This window comes from Rattus norvegicus, chromosome 9 (genome assembly GCF_021556685.1).
Source record: "Rattus norvegicus strain SHRSP/BbbUtx chromosome 9, alternate assembly SHRSP_T2T, whole genome shotgun sequence".
Classification (NCBI taxonomy): Eukaryota; Metazoa; Chordata; class Mammalia; order Rodentia; family Muridae; genus Rattus; species Rattus norvegicus.
This window is the reverse complement of record NC_141542.1, coordinates 107214033-107228869: the sequence shown is the minus strand read 5'-3', so window position 1 is coordinate 107228869 and position 14837 is coordinate 107214033. Positions and strand designations below refer to the sequence as shown.

At 47.1% G+C, this 14837-nt stretch overlaps 1 protein-coding gene and 1 non-coding gene across 11 annotated transcripts in view; one reads left to right on the top strand and one right to left on the bottom strand.

The window, feature by feature from the left end:
- Ift54 (intraflagellar transport 54) overlaps positions 1-14837 on the bottom strand; it is a 36794-nt gene that overhangs the window by 8669 nt on the left and 13288 nt on the right. For 2 of the 10 annotated variants that reach the window (XM_087566895.1, XM_087566894.1), the window contains 9 exons: positions 13097-13198; positions 11684-11779; positions 7551-7613; positions 5430-5450; positions 4113-4197; positions 3628-3711; positions 2777-2900; positions 2537-2573; positions 237-313 (listed from right to left, as the gene is read on the bottom strand). In XM_087566895.1, the coding sequence (XP_087423021.1) occupies positions 237-313; positions 2537-2573; positions 2777-2900; positions 3628-3711; positions 4113-4197; positions 5430-5450; positions 7551-7613; positions 11684-11779; positions 13097-13198 (689 nt within the window). Of the gene's footprint in view, positions 1-236; positions 314-2536; positions 2574-2776; positions 2901-3627; positions 3712-4112; positions 4198-5429; positions 5451-7525; positions 7614-11683; positions 11780-13096; positions 13199-14837 lie in introns of all 10 variants that reach the window. The other 8 variants (XM_087566896.1, XM_087566891.1, XM_087566897.1 and 5 more) reach the window with 6 other exon arrangements.
- Positions 14154-14256, top strand: LOC120094985 (U6 spliceosomal RNA). The gene has a single exon (XR_015630073.1). It is a non-coding gene; the product is annotated as a U6 spliceosomal RNA (small nuclear RNA).

Below are 14837 nucleotides of genomic sequence, written 5' to 3'. Positions count from 1 at the left end.
AGCAGCCTCCTGAACAGTCGCTGCCCTACAACACCTGGATAGCGGGGAGCAGGACTCCGCGGGGAGCAGGACTCCGCGGGGAGCAGGACTCCGCAGGCAGGGCCGCACATTCTCTGTGCCTCCGCTATGAAGGAGAACAGCACTGAAGGGTGTGAACGGGATCACTGATTTAAAATCAATGAACATTGTAACATCTAAAGGATTTTTCAAATGTCCATGTGAGGCCTGTTTCTTACCTTCTCACCAGGCTTGGGAGACTGCTGCAGTTTCTCATAATCCTTCTTCGTCTCCAAGATCTTTTTTACGAGCCCACCTGTTAAAAACCAGTCATTTTCAGCTAAGGCTTACTGTCTGCCCCCAGAGGCTACTCCTTACTCTTGGATGTCATCTCAGAATGAGAGAGTGCGGAGTTCTCACCCTTCCTCTTTCCATATCAAAATGCCTTCCTACCGAGGACAAGGCAAACCACAGCACCACCTGCTGCTGGCAGAGGCTTGTCCCAAAGTGTCACAGATAGGAGTTTTGGAAATAAACAGATTGAAATGTGGATTAACACACCAAAATGTAAACTACCCACTGCAAACAGAGCAATTATAATGGTTTCATAGTGCTGATGCCTGTTTTAGATTGGGCAAGAATACTAAATTTTGTTTAGAATTCTCCACGGTATGAAGAGCTCATGAACAATCTTCTCCTTAAAAAGACTGTCTTACAATGCTGTGTAGGCTGCTGGGGGGAGGGGGTGTGTGCTACCATCAGTGTAACCAAGCTTCGAACTACACTGCTGACTACAGCAATGGCCAGTGTGCCACCCATAGGTGCTACAGTGGCATCAATGTTATGCAGGCAACCGGCCATTTTCTGATTGAACTTGAGACCCATTCTACAAAAGGAAAGTCAAACACAGTTCTGTACGTCTGGCCCCAAAACTTATGTTTGGGGAGCTCACCAGTCCCAGGAGACAGCGTCTACTCTACTAGATGGGCACACCATCAAACTACCCACTCATTGTACCCCTGTGCTCACAGATCAGTGCTGCCCTCAGACCTCATCAGACAAGTGTCCTCGTTCAGTGGACGGTGGTTAATGTGCAACTCACAACCAATCAAAGAACAGGCAATACATGGCAACAGCAAGCTCAGCCACAGATGGGACAGCTCCACTGCACCCTAACCTGCCCTCCAAGGCTCAGGAACGTCATGGAACAGGGGTGAAGACAGCTGTGAGAGCCAGATAATAGGGAAGAACGGAGAGAAACAGTGTCAGAATGTCAGTCAACATTCTAGTGAGCTACCCTCTCGGACAGTCGGTGGCTTTGGGGGAGGGAGAGACTTGGTTTTGAAGGGTGTGGCTCATGCTAGGTCAGTCAGCTCCAGTAGATGGTCCTAGCATATACCCAGGAGCTACAGGCAGCCCAAATGAAGTAGATAGCGGTTTTTTGTTTTGTTTTGTTTTTTTGGTTTTCTTTTCTTATTTTTTCTTTTTCTTTTTTCTTTTTTTTCTCTTTTTACAAAGGACATAAAATTGAGAGGAAGTGGAGAGAAACTGGATGGATCTGGGAGGAGCAAGGACGAGGAATGGGGACACAAATATGATCAAAATATATTTCACGAAATTCTCAAAGAATGAAATTACACTTAAAAGTATCTTCTATACGAAATGCCTCAGGCAGACTGAGTGGATGAGTGATGACATATTATGTACATGGTGTACAACATGCTGCTATGAAGAGAGGCCATGTCTGCCTCTGTGCTGGAGTGCAAGCCAGCAGACTATCAAATTCACACACTCACACACACACACTCACACACACACACACGCACACATACACACACTCACACACACACATACACACACTCACACACACTCACATATTCACATTTTTTAAATGGAATCATTTCTCATATTTCCACCTGAACCTATCGGGGAGAGGAATATAGGGAAGAAGAACAAGAAGTCTTACACCTCAGCGCTGGGTGGGGTGGTGTAGACTTATAATCTCAACATTCACAAGACAGAAGCAAAAGAATAGTCAAAAGTGGGTCTCCACAGTGAACTCTAGGCCAGCCAGAGCCACACAATGGGACCCTGCCTCACACAACAAAACAAAACAAACGTACACCTCTTAATGTAGCTGGCTATGAACATTTAACCTTAAAGCTATAGGAACAGTTACATGAATAAAAACCAGAACTGAGTTGGACATGGAGTATACCAATAATTCAGTATGTAGGAAGCTGAGGCAGGAAGATGGAGAGTTTCGGGCAGCCTGAGCTTTACAACAAATTCTAGTCTCATGTTCATGTGTGTACACAGGCATGTATATACACAATGTCTTGGGCAGACAAGACACACCGCCACTATGACTAGAGCCCATCCTCATCTCAGGTCCTGTGGTCCTCCAGGCCCACATGGCAGCAGCATCGGTGTCCCTCCCTGAACCCAGCTTGTGCTAGGCAGAGGATGGCCACTAGCATCCTCAGAGTACTCACAGAGGGACGTATACACACGCACAAGTGCTGTGGTCTATACTCACCATGCTTCTCCTCATCCTCCAGGTCCCCTGATGGCACCTGGGCAGAAAGGAGAAAGATCAGGGAAGCTGAACTTTCAATGCTTTTGTTACCTCAAAATAAGCAAATAAATAAATAAGCAAATAAACAAGCAAATAAATAAATAAAACAAACATAAACTAGACAACTAACTGGAAAATTAGAAAAATTGTATGTACGTGAACTGGAAAAGCTCAGGTCCTCACTTTAGACGTCTTACTAACCATTTCAATTTCTGCGATTTCCGACAGCTGCGGGGCAGCTTCCACCACAAACTGCTCGTCGTCCTCATTGTCGGAGTTCTGGGAGTCGATGATCACAGTGGAGACCGTCTTACCACTTCCCGACCTAAGCAACAAGAGTCATTCCGTTAGAAGTGACCCATCAGCCACCAGTTATCATCACCCCCTTGCTTCTGGAAACCCCACAGTTCTCAGAAAGGAGCTGAACTGCCATTGCCCAAGACAGGTGAAGGGAAATCTCAGGGAACAGTGGGAACAGAGAGAATATCACCTCCCACACAGCAGCCTCCATGCTGTTCAGAGCTCCAGGCCACCCCAGCCCTCTACCCCAGCCTTACTGGCCCTTCTGCTCCACAAAGGCCCTAGGGACCGCCCTGTTCCCTGGCATTGACTCTAAGATACAGCAAAGGTGGCACATGCAGGCCACGGGACCCAGGACCTCCCCTTTCACAGGTCCAGCTACCGTGCCCAATACCTCTGGGGTGTTTCAGCTTTGGGGTACCCGTGATTTAACTTTTGTACAACTTTTCATGCTTTGAAAGTCTTCTATCTAGAGGTCAGGGAAACACAGCCCAGTAATGGCCCATGCATTCTGAGGCATCCTATACATGAACACATGTATTTTTTCCCTTTTGCTAGTCTGGAATAAATGCTTCTCTGTGGTTTAAGGCAGTGACCTAACCCTATCTTTCTTCAAAGCAACATTTTCCAGCACTGAGTACTACATCCTACGAAGTTTCTCTGCACAGGCCCAAGACCCTGGCATCCCATGGCCCATGCACTAGAGAACGTGGCTCCAGTGTAACTAGAACCTCCTGGCCAGGCAGCCTCACCTGTCCCCTGCCAGTGTTTCTGTGCTCTCTTGTCGTTTGACCCTGGGAGGTGCTGGCCGTGCACTCCCAGGCCGAGGTATTCTTCTAAATAAATTTTGGAAGAAAAAAAATACAATATGAAACACACACAAATCTCAAAGTGGACAGAACGAACAGCCAGGCCAGAACTAGTGTTCGCTCCCACGCCACTGTCGGCATGATAGTCACTTTGCAGAGGAACACCGGCACCATTAACCAAGCACCTCTGCCCTTCATCAGAGCACGACAGACCTTCCCGCTACTAGAAACGTCCCCAATTTGTACAATGCCCCAGCCACAGGCATGTAACTCTGGTACAAGAAAACTAGAGGTAGCTTTTCCTCACTTTGTACAGCTGCTTCCTCAGGACTCAGCACGAGTGCTGACTGGGCAGCAGGTGCGATGGGGGGAAACCCACAGCTTGCCCTAGGCATGACCACACTCCCAAACCCCGGGAGAGGACACACCTGAGGCTGGAGGGAAGCTCATTTGAGACTTCTGCATTCTCTGTCACCTCCAGCTTATCTTGGCTAGTAGGTACAGCTTCTCCTTCTGAAAAGATGACAATTCAAAATGAATCCAATAGTAACAAAAATAAATTTACTGAACTACAAATATCAATGAATTCAAATATAAATTCATTGAAAAGGCATCAATCAAGTGATTGAACACTTAATGAACTCTTTTCATCTACCACTGAAGGCAGACATTTAGGAATATAGACACACTGAAGCTCTGCTAATGCGAACCAGCCAACCAATCAGGAAATAAAGGGTGATGGATCCAAATGAACTGAACCTGAGGAAAGGACAGCGCATGCGCACGCGCGCGCGCACACACACACACACACACACACACACACACACACACACCACATATATCATACCATCTCTCTGTCTCTCACACACACACACACACACACACACACACACACACGCACACACACACAGTGTGACAATCGCTCAGCAAGCTTTAGCCCACTCACATGGTGCGCTCTTCCACACTGTGCAGTGACAGATCTCAGTCACACACATGGGGGCCTCAGGAGTGTGTGTGCTTCAGTTATAAACAGTTGGATCATCAAATGCCTTTCGCTTTGTCACCCTGGGCTCCATTTCTAAATTATCTACACTTATGCTGGGTGCCATATTGTTTTTATAATCAGTACATAATTTTGCTTGTATTTTACAGCAAATTCTTGCTACGTAGCCCTGAATGGCCTGGATCTCGCTCACAGAGGTCTCCCTGCCTCTACCTCCCAAGTGCTGAGATTAGAAGTGTGCGGAATCGGGGCTGGGGATTTAGCTCAGTGGTAGAGCGCTTGCCTAGGAAGCGCAAGGCCCTGGGTTCGGGTCCCCAGCTCCGAAAAAAAGAACCAAAAAAAAAAAAAAGAGAAGTGTGCGGAATCACCTGGCTAAAACGCAGTTGTTTTTTTCATTATAGTAAAAAGGCCAAGCCAGTAAGTTACAAATAAAATTACTAAGACAATGGAATTTATTCTATTTAAATAAATTTATACTTCAGAAAAAAAGTAGAGATAAATTAGAATTTGAACATTAGAAATAAACATTATGAGTAGAAAGAACCCTGAAATGTGATCTCTTCAAAGTTCAAACACAGAAACGTATAACCCACATACAAGATTGAAACTTAAAACACAGCAAATCAACATATTTCTTTAAAGTAAAAGACTTTCACTAGGACATTTTCTAAGCACAGAGCTGAGACCCTGCTTGACATGTGCACATGTGTGACAACACCAAATACCTCAGAACTGCTCTCACCTGCGTCGCTGGGAGAGTCACCTAGAAAAGAAGAGAGAGTATCAGGAAATTAGCCTTTATGTAAGGGAACCACAGTGACTCCCTGAGCAATCAGGGAAAATACAGCTGCTAGGGACAGGGATCCTCTGGGCGTTTCCCTAGCATCTTGCTACTGGTTACAGTCAACCAAAACCGTAAACACTGCACATTAAAGCGAGACTAGCCCGGCCATGGGGGCCCACACTAGCACTCAGGAGTCAGAGGCAGGCTGATTTCTGACAACCAGGGCTACCCATGGAGAAACCTGTCTCAAAAAATAAACAAAAAAAAAAAAAAAAAAAGAAAGAAAGAAAAAAGTAGAGTCTTGTGAAGAACTACATAAGCCACAGAGCTAAGTAGTGAATACTGAAGTCACAAAGCCACAAGAAGCATGGAGGACCAGCAATGCCAGCGTGTTCAGCCCACCCTACAGAACTGACACTACATCTCCACCAGCTTCCCACAGCCCGGGTCCTTTGCCCTCAAGTGCTGCACTCTGTGCACAAAAGTGCCACAAGGTGGATTTGAGACCACGGCTGGGAATATGGGAGTAGCACAGCCTGCCAAACATCCAGACGTCCCTTGGGTTCCAACCCCAGCACTCCCAGACAACAAAACAGGAGGCACACAATCCTGTGACACACTTAACATCCAGGAACATGTTTACAAAAGGACAACATGGTGAGGGGTGGGGAGAGCAGTACACATTCACAGGTCTCCATACGAGAGCAGACTTGCCCCACATGGGGACACAAGGGTGTTGGCACCTAGGAGCAGACTCCCACAGGACATCCTCTCATGAGCACTAGAGCGGAGCTCCTAGACAGAGTAATCTACAGGAGGCAGGAGTTCTTAAGGCCATGGAAAAGAAAAATGATCTAGGATCCTTTCTCTGTGGGCCCCAGGAAACCCCAATGTCACAACACAGAGTGGGTAAATTGGTCACGGACTAGACATTAGGTCAGTATGAAACTCTAGGGGACCAAAAACAGCAGTAAGGACCCAGAACAGTGTTCCAGGCAACAGACATCAGGGACTCCACTCAATCCAGGAAGAGGGCACATGGGCATCCTCAGGCCCTTGCTTGCCCATAGACCTGCTATCTCCTGCAGGCTGGGCTGGGCTCTGCTCATCTCTGCTCTCATCTTCAAGCCTAGGTGAACACAGATCTTTTGAGATCTAACATAATCTATGTCACCATTATCATAAACATTACCGTTTCCAGTGCTCTACACTGAAGCACTGAAACCTCCTTACCATAACCACACGAAGTCTCAAAGGACCTGGCTGGGCCCTCTCCTCTCCCGGTCCACATCTCGCTTTTGATGTTCCTAATACACCATGTCAGCCAACACAACTCTTCCTAGCCATGAGCTGCATTGGGGACAACCTGTCGGAAAGGCTGGTAGGCTCTCCTGTTTCCCAGGTCACCCTTAGTCCCCCTCCCCCTCTCCTCCAGCATCTCCTGCCAAATGGGTTTTCTCCATGTCTGCAGCCTCACCTCAGCTCCTGTACCACCTCCAGGGCAGACAACATGTCACTCAACTTTTCCATGCATTCCTGGCCTTGGTCCTGACACATAGTAACTGTCAAACACTCTGTATTTAAACTAGTTGGCAAGCATCATCCCTCACCTGTCTGCCCCCAGCAGCATAAGGCCGGCCTGAGGGAGGCTCCCATGCTTTGGGAACACCTGAGGGGTATTCTACCATAGTCCTCTGTATGGTGAAAAGGCTGAAAAAAATGTTCATCCAGAGACTGGAGTCACCACAGACAATCACGCAGCAGCCATATTTTTGGCTGTCTAAAGTCCTCTGAGCAGGAGTAACCTGCAGGTCTCTGAGTAGTGGCCTTAGAAGCTACTTCAGAGATCATTTATGATACCCCTAAGGTCACAAATGCCACCACTTCACACTAGGGCACAAGAGTGTCTTGCCTGTGCTATCAAGCAATGGTCTTTATGGGAGAGACAAGCGTGAGTCCCTTTCCAGATCATGGTATCCTCAGGCCTGGCCGCACCCTGAGAGGACACTGGTCCTGGCAGCTGGCTTCCTCCCTGCCGCTCAGTCTCCCCCCACCGAGAAGTGTGAAGGGCGTTCTTACCTTTCTGCTTTACTGCTGGCTCTGGCTCAGCGTTCTCCCGCCACAGACTAGCTGAGTTATCATCTGAAATACTAGTTGAGTTAGTATTGGCTTCTCATATCCTGACATAAAGAGTTCAAAGCTGGGCACGAGACTGTGCCCTGAAAGGCTTGTGACTAGAGGGTGGCTCGGCACTGCCACATGCCAAGGATGACAAGGGTAGCTTGGGGCAGGAGGACAGCACCAGGACCCTGGCCAGGGCCTCAGGCCAGCTGACCTCAGGGAGCTCCCCAGGCAGACAGACGGGCCCCACATCCCCATTCCTAGAACTACTTATACCAGCCAGGCCTGAAAGCTAAGCTTTCACACAGCCGGCACATCAGGAAGGAAAGAGAAAAAGGACAATACTTTTGATATGGTACATATTAAAGAGTCCCAAATACTTTCTGCTGATTACTAATGCTTAAGTCTCAAAAGTGGAAAAAAGTTCATAAAGTGTGGAAAATAAATACTTCCAATATTAAAAGCAAAAGGAAAAAGGAGGTTCTCACAGGGCAGGCTACGTACAGCAGTGGGCTCAACTCTAAAAGTGACTCATCACTCAAGAGCCCAGGGAAGAAAACAGTCTGCTTCCTGAAAACCCAACCGTGTAACTTCTTAAAACCATTCAAAGAAATAATTCTCACCATAACCTGCCGTTATCTGTTAAATGACCACTCAAGTTAGGAAGAGCTACATAAAGTAGTGGTGTGTGGCTTTATCAAGAACTTTCCTTCAATTTATAAAAATGCTGGCCTAATGATGTAACTGTACTGCAAATGCTTTGTAAAGCACAGCCAAGGAGAGAGCATGGATCTTAGGATCTAAGGGCAGGCAGGTTCGGCAGCTACAGACTGGACTGCCAACTGCAAGGAGCCTCCTGCATGCTGTGCTGGAACAGGAGTTTGTGTCAAATCCAAGCTGTCACACTGGTCTTACAAGTGACAAGCATTTATGTTCTACAAAAGCCAGCAGACTTTTGTAAAAATTCACTACTGTCTGGCCATGGGAAGCCACCACACTATCTGTCTGCCTGCCTTTATTAATTTATTGATTTTAGGGAGTGGTGTGTTACATGGTCTAGCCCAGCATCCTACCTCTGAGCTGACCTCTGAGTTCAGATATTGTACACAATTTTACCCTTCTCAAATTCTACTAGATTTGCTCTGTTGGACTTTGTTTGGGTTTTGGAGTTTTTTGGGGAGAGGGGGTTAGGGGCATTATTTTGTTTTGTTTATAAGAGTTTGCTTCAGATAGTCCAAGTTGCCCCTAAATACAACATGAAGCCAAGCTTGGCCTTGAACCCCAGATCCTCCTGCTCCGCCCACCTCCCACCCTCATGATGAGATGATAAGCATTGATTGGCTTCTACTCATCCTCTTCATATTTTTTATTTGGTTTTATTTGTATTGGGTGAAGGGATGTGACCCATGAGTGTGGGCAAGCATGTGGAAGTCGGAGACAACACTGTGCAGTCAGTTATTTGCCTACACATGGGTCCTGAGGACTGACTTCCAGTCAGGCTTCCACAGCTAGCACTTCACCCGAGCCACACTGCCCCATATTCTGAAGCAGTCTTTACTACTCTGGTGCTGTGGTAGAGCTTCACACAGATGTCAGCTAGTAAGGCAGGGATGCTGTTAGATCTGAGTGCATAACCACGGTGGGAAAGTTTTTAAATAATTAGAACGCAGCTTGGACTTCAAATAATAAACAGAGAATGATTGCATCTGATGTGACTATGTTAGAGAATGTCTGTGTTGGTGTGTTGGGTTTGGGAGCTGCCTGCTCAAGTGTTTACAGAAAGTTAGCAGATGTTTTTACCATATGCTGTAATCATTCCTGAAACTCTGCAGCTAAGGTAAAGCAGCAGAGAGCCAGGACACTGGGAACTGCACCGTTGTGCTTTGCAGCATTTTTGATGACAGCAACTAAACAAAATGAGTGAGGTAAAGTGAGCAAATAGAGTGATGGCTTCATGCACAGACAAGTCAGGAGATTTCCAACCACAGACCAGCACACAGTACATGGCCCAAGCTCGCATTACAGCACAGCACAGCACAGCACAGCACAGCACATGCAGGAAGCAGGGACTCATGGTGGAGGAGACATGGGTGGGCTCCTGTTGAGCTCGTCACACCTGAAAAGTGAAATGGAAACAAACCCACACACTCTCCTCTGGCAAGGCAAACCCACAGTAGTGCCCATCAGTAGTGTAGGACTGGCCAGCCAACAGAGGGCTGCTTTCTCTGAAAACACAGGCCAGGCATGATGGTGCACACCTGCCATCTCAGGTCCTGCAGACAGAGGCAGAGGATCTTGAGTCCACAGCCAGCCTGGGCTACGTAGTGAGACCCTATCTCAAAAAGAAAATGAAAAGGAAGAAAAAGATAGATGTATGTATGTATGTATGTATGTATGTATGTATGTATGTATGTATGTATAGATGTGTGTGTGTGTGTGTGTGTATGGATGGATGGATGGGTGGATAGATGGATGGGTGGGTGGATGGGTAGGTGGGTAAATGGATGGATGGATAGACAGATGGACAAATGGACAGATGGGTAGATGGGTGGATGAATATGGATGATGGGTTCCTCTCTGAAGAACTTGAACTAGAAATGAAAGGCTGTCACAGGGAGAGGATGCTTTGGCTGATACCAGGACAGTGGATCTGGAAACCATGCTCGTGTAAGACACTAAAGAACTGATAGCTGATGGTAAATTCTCAATTCCAGAACAACTGCTGTGAGACAGTGAGAGTGCTAGGGCAGACACAGGGCTAGCTCCTGGCTGAGACCTCAACAGTATCAGGACTCAACGGCAGAAGGGTCAGGGAAGAGGTACCTGGGACAACCCGGAGCCCAGGCTCTGCTCCTCACCACAGTTACCTAAACCCACACTATCAGCTCTATGACCCGGGGACAGCCTAGGAGCCTAACTCTAATCACCCCCACTAGGGGCAACATGGGAGTAACACTCTGCTCACACTACCAGGGCATCGGGTTTTATTCTCAGCTACTGAACACTCAACAGTACACACTCCTTTCGGACAGAACTTATGTCTATAGACTGTTCAGCATGAGCCCAGGGGTGACTTCCATTGATCTTATATTAATGGTGTCACCAGGCTGTCGGCTAAATAGGTTGCACCTTGCTCATGCTCAGAGCAGGCATCTCCATGCCCACGTGCAAAGAAGAGCGCACGGGCGCATGGGCTGGCCCAGGAAGGACCTGAGAGGCTGCTCTAGGCCAGGAGGTGGGTAAGCAGAAGAGTGGGACTCACCCACAGGTCTTGGATGAGGAGTCTCAACTAAATAGATGGGAGAAGCTCCCCCCAAAATAAAACACACTGGATGTGGACCTCTGCCCTCCACATGCACTCATGTGCACAGACACAGACCATGCACACAAAAAGAAAAACAAACTCTACAAAATCTGGTAGATACAAAGCAAGCTAAGCCCCAAAAAGTTTTATTTTCTCCTAAAATCAAAGTTGACCTCATGTTTTTCCTTGAGTACAGCTCAAGCTTCTGTTTCTACAGAGTATGGTTAAGGCCGCAGCAGACTGCAGTGCCCCGCAGAGAGGGTGTGCCTGCACTTCTCTTCCTCTCCAGCGTAACTGTGCTGAGTGTCACAAGCCGTGGACATGCTCTTAAAGGAAGTTTTATATTCAGTGTGGTGTGTGCACATGCGCGTCTGTGTCAAAGGTCAGAGATTGACTTCTGGGAGCCGGTTTTCTCTTTCTACAATGTGGGTTCCAGGGATCAAACTCAGGATTGGTGAGGTCTTTTACCTGTTAAGATCTCAATGACCCACTTTTTGAAGCCTTAATGGTAGCGAGTTCATAGTGAAACCAAGTAGAGCTAATGGGGTATAGAATGTAACCATCACATTATCTTATTGAATGTCAGTATCAAGGTGGACAGAGTCCACCTTAGTGCTTAAGAGTACAAATGATCCATGATCCATGGCTATACTGACACGTAAATAGTCTGTGTCAAATGGTGAAGAGTTTAAACTGAAGAACAGTTTCTCTCTTAGCATCGACACTGACATGGACTGTTTTGTATCATACCCGGGAGGAATCAAATTGAAGGATGCATTTCTCTTACCTATTTCTGGAGCTGTCGTTTCCTGATCTGGTTCGTCATTTAGTCCCGACACTATGGAGTCTAAAATCTTAGCTGAAATATTATCCTCTTTCCTTCCTGACATAAAACAGTTAACAGCAGATTAAAATGCTGTAGGAGTTTGTATCTGGGCTGCTTTAGTTAGGATGCTTACAAGGCCTACCAGGGTCACCAACAAGCTTTCTGTCCTCTCAGTGCCCAATTTGCCCAGAACACCCCGCAGATGGCCGGACAAGACCCCCCTCTCCTCTCCAATATGCATGCCCTCTTCAACTTTCCTCTTGTCCCCCACCTTCCAATCTGAGTCTTGGTAGGCTCTCTGCTCCTCCAGGCATCTGGGTTTACGACCATCTAAAGGCCACACTGTAACCGTCACTGCAGACTAAGCGTTCACCTGTGCTCTCGCCTGTTTCCATGACTTTCTCTGACATGCACACAGATAGGCACACCTCCCCTTGCTTTGCGTATGTCAAACTTGACTGTCCCAGAGTTCTTGGCACTGACACCTAACCCTCCAACAGCACCTCCACCCCAGTCTCCCAGAAGGTTCTTCCCTTTGAGTCCCTTCTTTCCTAACTGGAGGCGTTCAATCCACCGTCTGTAATAACGAATCTACCTAACTCTCCCCGGCTTCCATTGTGGCTCTGGGGCCGAGCTGCAGTTACTCCTCTATCTTCAGTCACCGCCATCTCTCAGTGCTACAAGCTCCTTAAGTCTTCCGGCCTCCATGTCCCCTTCAGAGCTAAATCTCATCTCTGCCCTGTGAAAACTACACCAAGGCCTTCCACTCATGCCTACTGTCCACACAGCCAAGAAGACAGTTTCTTGGGGCCCTGGCAGCTGACATGGGCCCTCCTACAACACTGTCCCCTTCTCCACTCTTGTCTACAGTGGGGCTTTTGCCATGGATACAGGCAAGCCTACAGCAGCTCATGGTCTCCTGGTCCAGGCCTCTTTCTTCCCAGGCAGCTGAGCAGATGCCTGTCTCAGTGAGGCTCTTGTTGCCTGAGTCTCTCACTCCTGCTTCTCTTGGGTTTATTTTCCTTCAAAAGACTTACTACAAACACAAGTTTACACGCCAACAATCTCTTTACACTTTGAATTCTGCCTAGTAACAAGAAGAAGGTTCAAATGGGCAACCTCAGTCCATGGCTATCTTAGAGCAGGACCTGGCAGCTCACTGGGACAGTCCTGACAAAAGCCCACAGTCCTGACCCATCGACTGTAGCCTAGGGAGACACTCTGGGGCTGAGGCCTGAGGTCATGAAGGGGCAAGCCCCGAGTGGCCACCCTCCATAGTCAGAGATCACGCAGAAGCCAAGGACCAGACAATGACTAGTTTGTCCCCTCTCAGACACTCACTCCCCAGCCTCACTACTGCTCATGAGATCTTACCAAGCTGCTTCATGCTATGGTCCTTCTTAGCTTTACGGTAGGAAGCCTTACGTTCTTTTTCAGGGGAAGGGTTATTTTCACTGGCTCTAGAGTCCCTTCTTCCTGACATGAAATTGCACAATGAAAATAAGTGTTAAACTTACAAAGGCTGCACTTACCAAACAAGTGAACTAAGATGAATTCAGTAAGTTCTGACATAATGAACTGCTTCTGAGTACGTAAGCATCATATTCTCCTGTAAAGTCTTCTAAGTGCTATAGTGATTCCAGAAGGGCCTCGGAGTCTATCCATGCCAAACACGGTACCCAAACCCCTTGTTCTTTATAGTGGTCGCAAGGCTCATGATGTGAACCAAACACCCACACCCTATGTCTTAGGCACCTCAGAGTCAGGACATTTGCTCAAATGATGACCCACTCAAGAAAGGCAGAATGTTTGGTGCAGTGCCGGCCTTGCTGAGAGAAGGGCTCTAGTGAGCCAGTGGCTGGCTGGTGAGATAGGAAGATGAAGTCCACTGAGCTGCTGCCAACTCAGTGAAGCCTAGAGTCATGATTCTTCCTCATGGTGAATTCACTTGGGGGTCACAGAAAGGAGGGTCACAGAGAGGGAAGAGGGAAAGAAAGACAGTGTCACACACCACACACACACCCACACACACACACACACACATCACACACATACACACACACACACACCACACACACACACACACACACACACACACACACAGCATCTACAAGTTAGCAAATATTAGAAAGCAAGGGCATGATAATGTACGCACGGAATCCCAGCTCTTAGTAGGTTGACAAGGCCTGCTGAACTACACAGTGTGTTTGAAGCTGGCTACATAGGAAGACCCTGTCTCAAACAAAGCAACCAAGAAAAAGCAGGGTGAGGGAGGTAAATAAAATTAAACAACACAAGGAACATCAATCACCTCAACTAAGAGACACCAACACATCACACACACACACACACACACACACACACACACACACACACACACCTTCCCAAATTACAGAAGACATAGATAAGTCAAGACCTGACAAGTCACCCTGCTTACTTTATGAGAAACAAGTGGAAGTGGAACGATACAGAGAAGATTAGCATGAGCCCTGCGCAAGGATGACGTGCAAAGTCATGAAGCATGCCATATTTTTTTAAAAAAGAAAAAAATTATTAGGAAGAAAGAACAAAATAATACACCCCAGGCACACTTTTAATGTGTTCACCTTTAATCCCCATCCTTAGGAGACAGAGACATAGGTATCTCTGAGTTCAAGGCCAGCCAGGGCTACATAGTAAGACCTTGTCTCTAAAATCAAAAGAAAACAAAAAGCAGTTTATATAAAACTTCTTTTATAAGAAGAGTAGAAGGAGGCAGGAGTTAACACAAAACACGGGGTCCTAGAGGCCCAGGAAAAGCAGGATGCCATCCTGAACAATCCAGAGCCCCAGCTACACCATTAATTAAAATAAGTAACTAACTTAAAAGATTAAATAATAAAAATGCTGGATAAAACCAGTCTTCACTTCTCAGACCTCTAGATGTAACACCAAACCCACAAGCAGCTGGAATGTAGAGCCCTCAGGCAGGTCAGAAACCACACCCAAGGAGACAGAAGAATGTTTAAACCTGCAGACATCCTAAGGAGGGCTGCATGAAGACAAACCCTGTTCCGTTCTCCACAGAGCTCAGATTGCTGGAACAGGTACTCGGAGAGAAGTGCTTTCGCACCAG